This window comes from Helianthus annuus, chromosome 8 (assembly GCF_002127325.2).
Source record: "Helianthus annuus cultivar XRQ/B chromosome 8, HanXRQr2.0-SUNRISE, whole genome shotgun sequence".
In the NCBI taxonomy this organism is placed as follows: domain Eukaryota; kingdom Viridiplantae; phylum Streptophyta; class Magnoliopsida; order Asterales; family Asteraceae; genus Helianthus; species Helianthus annuus.
Genome location: NC_035440.2, coordinates 104,491,273 through 104,497,890, shown reverse-complemented (window position 1 = coordinate 104,497,890; position 6,618 = coordinate 104,491,273). Strand labels below are relative to the sequence as shown.

Sequence of the window (6,618 nt, the reverse complement as noted above, 5' to 3'; positions counted from 1 at the left end):
GACGGCGTGTTAAACAACGGAAATCACATCAAGTCCAACTCGTTCGATCGGATGGGAATCACCCCGCTCGATCAGACTCAACTGTTTTTGACGGAGTTTCATATTCAACCCGTGAATCGGTCGTCTCTTCGATAGAAATCCATTCTCAGACCCGTTCTCCACTAAAGAATGAGTAGAGAGCCTAAACGAGTTCAAATTCTAACGGTTTTCAGTGAAAAGTGAAAGATGTTGAAGAAAAGTTTGAATCTAGCTGAAAATGTTTAGATCTTGATGAAATTAGTGTAAAAACATATGGAAATCCTTAAATCCGAACCGTTCTTAATGAGATGAGGTCACACTTTAGTGTTCATAGGAACCCATGGTGACGTCACTCTAGAACAACCCCAAATCAATTGATTTCACAGTGAAAATGTGAGATTCGATGGTGAAGATGATGAGAAAGTGTGTGATGAAGATGGAAGTACAAGATTTAGGAAGAAAACTTACAAGAATCGCGAGTAATCGAGAGAAAAGAGCTTGAGAATGCGTGGGTCGAACTGAGATGTCACATCAATGAATAGTTGATGTGACAGGAGGGGTATTTAAAGGTGTGAGGGTTAAAGGCGATGTAGGGTTAAGCGGGTCAGACGGCCATTCGATCGGTTGGCTCTCGCGAGTTGGTTTTTCGACTTTCGTTTCGTGCGTTGAGTGTTGCGTTGCGTTTAAGCGAGTTGCGAGTAAGCGATGCGATAGTATTAAACAATAGTTACACAAATAACATAACTAACACCTAACGGCATAAAAGTAAGTAACTTTGCATTTAGAGTTTGTGATGAGACTACGATGAGATAGAGTTGCGATTGCGTTCACGAATAACATGCCACAACAAATATAAACATGCACAAGTAAAGCACATAATAACACACACACACACACACATATATAACAGACCAATTAACTGCGATTCGAGTTGTGATGCGATAGCGATGTGTTAGCGTTAAGTAGAATGGTGTTTAATAGCGTTTATCACATTGTTACTTCACATAATAATAAATCGTAATCTAAAATAGCGTTAACTAATATATCGGTTATCGAGTCTCGAGTGTACAAGCAATAGTTAAGCAAGGAATGACAGATCTGAATAACAACCTGACTTTGACCTTGACTTTAACTTTGAGTTGTACTTTGACTTTCTGAAAAGTCGGGTTGTTACAGCCTCCCCTACTTTAGGGAATTTCGTCCCGAAATTAAGACGCAGGCGTAACGAAGAGTTGCGGATACTTAGCCTTCATATCACTCTCGAGTTCCCAGGTGAACTCGGCGCCGCGTTTGTGTTAGGCCGTTTCGCAGGATCTGTTCGAGTAGAACATGGCTGGATCGATCTGAATCAAGGTGCGGAATCCCTTGATAATGTCTAAGAATCAACAACGACAAGTTCAACGTTTAACGCCTCTGAATTCTATTGGATGATAGTGAAAATACATAGGTTTCGGTAAAAAGTCAGACAGACAGAGCTTCGCTACACTGATCAGCAAAAGGTTGTGGACAAATGACACATGTCCACTATTTATAGGCAAACTGGGATGAGAGGATGTCATCCGATCGGATTGCCATCCGATCAGATGTCATCTGACAGATAACGTTCCGATCCCAGTTTGTCTTTACACAATAATACATACATGTACATACATTTACAAAAACATACACAACACAAAATACATAAGACTTGATGCAGACGGAAGCTACAGACATATGTACTAACAGACTCCGCCTTGGATGTAGCTGTAGTTCCTTCCTGCATAGTCTTCAATCCGTCTTCCTGCTGCGCCTTCTTTCCTTAGCTTTCTGTCGTCTCTTTTCTTCTCTTTCAGCAATCATTTTATGCCTAAGAGGCCTACCGACTTCATTCTAGTATTTTCTGTATTCAGGATCACCATCACGCTTCCTGTCCCACCTTGGGATCTTGTTTTCTTCTTTCTCGATTGGTGTCTGGTCTGTTGGCAGAGGTCTCATCAGCTTATACCTTCCAAGTCTCGCAGATTTATCAGCAATCTCTTTAAATCTTTGACTTCGCTTGTACCTTTTTAAGAACTCATCAATACCCAAATCTCTCCACTTTGATTTCCAGTATCTGGCAGAGTTGATGTCTTTTGCGTAGCACAAGTTCACTAACTTCTGATATTGCTGAGCTTGAACTTTGTCTGGCTTTTCATACACGATCTTATTGTAAAACAAACAATCAATATCCTTCTTGGAGCAGTTCACCAACTACATTGGATCCAGCACACTAATCCTCCTCGATTCACCAGTCTTTTTGTCATACAAAGAAATCACCGCTTCCGCTATGCTCTGGTTGTACATCCAACCCTAAAAGTCTTTATAGAAGTCTTGTTCCATAGCATGTAGCGACATATTTTTCAAACATCTCGGCGGCTTTATAATCAATGTAATATCTTTCTCTCTAGTGACTGGATCAATCTTTATGTCTTTTTCCGGAAATTGTGGCTTCCAGTCTGGAAATCTGTTCTCTTCTTGCAGCTTAATGTATTTCCATAGGTGTTGATCATGTTGCTTCACATCAAGACCATGATAGAATTTCTTTATGTTCTTTGTTTGCACTAATTCTTCAACATCCCACCACGGGAGGGTTTTAATGTCTGACAAAAATTCAAAGTATTGAACCCCTAGTTCCCGTCTGATAGCATATACCTGCAAATCTTCCAGATACCCCCATGAAAGAATGTCTCCCAATGATAAATCAACATTATGCATGAAATACTATAGACGTCTTCTGAACTTTCTTTCTTTTGGCATCACCTTGAACCATTTCTTTCTTCAACTAAAGTTTCTCGTGGAATAGTTCTTGGAATACCTTCAGTAGTGATCTTCTCCACAAGTTTTCTTCTAACCTCATCTTCATTTGTTCTTTGAACATTTCAGCAAGTGTTGGAAATGTTTCATCAATTCCAAAATAATGAAAGACTGTATCTTCATCAGATGAATCCGATCCTTCTTCAACTATTACATCATTGTAATTATCAGCTTCATGAGCATACTTAAACTCATATTCCTTTTCAGGTGATGAAGGGATCTCATCTTCAGTATCAAACTTGAACTTTCTGTCATCTAAACCCAACTCTTCTAACATTTCAGCTCTAGACCTAGGCACCTCTATCTCCCCCTCAACTGGAGCATTCAAGTATATAACAGTAGGTTATGTGAGGAATACCTGGTCAGCATGTTTCTTTCCTGAAGAAGAAGAAGACTCCTGGTGATGATCCTCCTCTTGTTTGTTGATTTCATCATTCAGAAAGTCATCAAATTGTTGTTAATCAGAGGGATTTACAATCAAAAGCCCTGTTGACTCTTGATCATCATCATCTTCTTTATAATCATCCCATGAAGGGTCGTAGTTATCTACAGCATCAAGAGCTTCTTTCAACTCTTCTTCTTTCAATCTTTGTTCTCTTTCTTCCTCTGTCTCTTCTTTCCAACGTAATAACATTACTTCTGGCTCTTTCAACTTCCTTTTTCGTTGTTCAACTCTCACTAAACGAATAATATCATCAAAGTTGTAAGATAGAGAGGTAACTTCACCAACAAGTACGATGCTTTGAGCTTGATCAACTTTAGCATCTACCATTTCAACATCAGGTTGACTTGACGAACCTCCAGCTTCTTGAGTTTCTATGATTATTTCTTTCTTTCTTTGAGTTGCAGCCTCAGCCAACTCTTTCTCTCTCTGAGCCCTTCGCTCTTCAACTCTTTTGATCTCCAAGTTGTTGTAAATAGATTGAACATTCATGCCCAAGTGATCTTCCATCACATTATATAACATGTTAAGTTGTTCCTCCTTCACTGCTTTGTCAGCCCTAAGAGCTTCAACTTCCAGCTTCATCACTTTTATTTCATTTGAAGACACTTCATGAAGATCACTTAACATTTGATGCAACATCTGATTTGTTTCATTCAAGCTCTTGTTCTTAAAATGCAGATCAGTAATCTCTAATGATAATTGCTCAAATAACTTTGCATTATCATCCACATCTCCTTCCATATTCTTTATCTTCTTTGCATGTTTGAGTATGACAGACTTTATTTCTTCATTCACTTTCGTCAACTCTTCAAGTTGTTTCTTCAACTCATCACGATCAGCCTCTGCCTTGGCTTTTTCCTTCTCAAGAATACTAACTTTCTTCTTTAGATCTTTGACAGATGCATCATGAAACATATCAAACTCTTCATCAGAAAGAATATCATCTTTAAATTCACCTTGAATGTTAGGAAAACCTTCAAATAGATCTGGAAGAACAGTTTTCTTTGGCTTTGAAGACTCTGCAACATCAGGATTTTCTGGTAGTGGTGGTGGTGGTGTAGAAACCCTCACATTAGTAATAACAACATCATCATCAGCACCTACTTTCTTCTGAACCTGAACTTTAGGAATACTTTGTGTTTGAACTTCTGGAACCTCAGGAACTTCAATGTTTTGAACTTTTTCAGCTTCAGGACCCTTTGAAGTTTCAATGTGCTTCTCACTTTTGCCGTTTTGAGCTTCAAGCATAGTAGCGCCTCCTTTCTTTGCTCTGACGTTCCTTGGAATAACGCCAGTTTGAACTACTTTGCGCTTTGTTCGTAATTTCTTTTTCTTTTCAACTGTTGGCATATAAGTAGAATCTTCATCATTAGATCATTTCTTCTTCTTTTTTTGTGGTTTCTTCTTTAACTGAACTTTCCCAACACCTATTCTTTAAATCTCTGATTCTGTTTCTGTAGACTCATCATCAGCATCACTAGAATCAGTGTGAGCAACACCTTCTGGTTGAATATTCTTTGATGATTCAGCAACTTTTTTCAACATTAGATCCTTGAACAACAGTAGCATCTTCATTCTTCTTTAAAAATCCTTCAAGAGTTTCCTTTAATAGACCAACGCCTTGCTGAAGAACTCCTGATGGATCAAGCACTAGCTCATCAACCAACCTTGGTGGTGATTGCTTTGAAGGCCCTGCAAAATAAGCATTGAAGCATTCATTAGACAAATATAAGAATTAATGATCTAACCTTTCTCATAACTCCCCCTTTCAACTATACCCTCAACAACTATCTTTGGTGTTGACACTTTAGGAGTAGATACAGCTGGGGAGGTCTTTGGTATTCTCTTCCTCTTCCCATCCTTCACAAATCAGCATCGAAGCTTTTTCTCATGCATATCCCTCAAACTATCATCCTCATTCTCTGAATTGTTGTTCTCATGCCTCCAGGCATCGTTTTCAGGAGCAACATATCCTAGATTTGCAATCTTGAAGATCATTCTCCTCGCCCTTGGCTAAGATTCATCTTTCTTTAACCCTTTATATGTCGTTAACCTTCCCAAAGTCTCAGCTGTCATATGACGTAGACCCAATACATTAGCAGGATCCTTTGGAAGATCATTAACTTGCTCATCTATCATCATTTGTATGAATCTGGGGTACATTATGTACTTTTCACCCTTAATGTTGTCAACCAGACGATCAAATAGCACTTGAGAGACATTGTATGGCCTACTAAACACTAAACATGTAATGATGTTCATGATATAGTCTGATGTCTCATCATAAGCTCATTTCCGATGTGACAAAGCATGCACAACACAGTGAATTAGGAACTTATATGGTGGACTAAACAAAGACTTCAAATATTTCCCGTTCACATGTCCTGTAAAACCCATTCTGTACCACAAGCCTTTGCATAATCGTTCAGGAATAATGGTAGGGTCATTATCACTATCTCCTAACTCCAATACTCTTCTCAAATCTCCTACGTTGAACTTAAATTCTATATCTACATCCTGATCCTTCTTGTCTTTCTTCTATACAGCAGAATATATCATCTTTTCCTTTTCATCATACCTCAGTGATCTCCAGAACATTCTAACATGAGATTCGTACACTATTGTTCTATCAGTTAACGCCTTGTTAATCTTACTCTCCCTTAGAAATTTTGCCATAACTTTAAACGGTGTTGTGTCTGTATAGTGTGCATCCAATATACAACAAATGTTGTGAGACTTCTCCCAATCTGATGCTCTTGTCTACAAAAATAATTAACGTTAGTGTTTGCACAAAGTTCGAGACAAGAAATGAAAAATGTCAAAAATTTTGAAAACTTCAAAATTTTTCTAACTCTGGAAGTTCACACTCTATACAGTACTGAGGATCGGATGGCTATCCGATCGGATTGCCATCCGATCAGATGAACCATCTTATGAAATGAACAGACAAGCCATGTGCATATGGATCGGATGGCCATCCGATCGGATTGCCATCCGATCGGATTGTCACTCGATCCATGTGAAAACAGATAAGCTCCATTGACAAGTCAACTCAGAATAAGTGATGTGGATCAGATGGCCATCCGATCAGATTGCCATCCGATCGGATTGCCATCCGATCGGATTGCCACTCGATCATTGACAAGATAGTACAATGTTGAACAGGCATGTCATAGAATGATTTGGATCGGATGGCCATCCGATCGGATTGCCATCCGATCGGATGGCCATCCGATCGGATTGCCATCCGATCGGATTGTCCCTCGATCAAAATGACAATCAGATAAGCTCATGAAATAGTCAAGCATAGAAAGTGTGATTTG

The 6,618-nt window shown here is 39.0% G+C and overlaps 1 protein-coding gene across 1 annotated transcript; it reads right to left on the bottom strand.

The window, feature by feature from the left end:
• Positions 1-3,307: 3,307 nt before the first annotated feature.
• LOC110870467 (golgin subfamily A member 6-like protein 6) lies at positions 3,308-4,645 on the bottom strand. The gene has a single exon (XM_022119647.1). It carries the CDS (start codon positions 4,643-4,645, stop codon positions 3,308-3,310), a length of 1,338 nt encoding a protein of 445 aa, XP_021975339.1.
• Between the last annotated feature and the right edge of the window lie 1,973 nt (positions 4,646-6,618).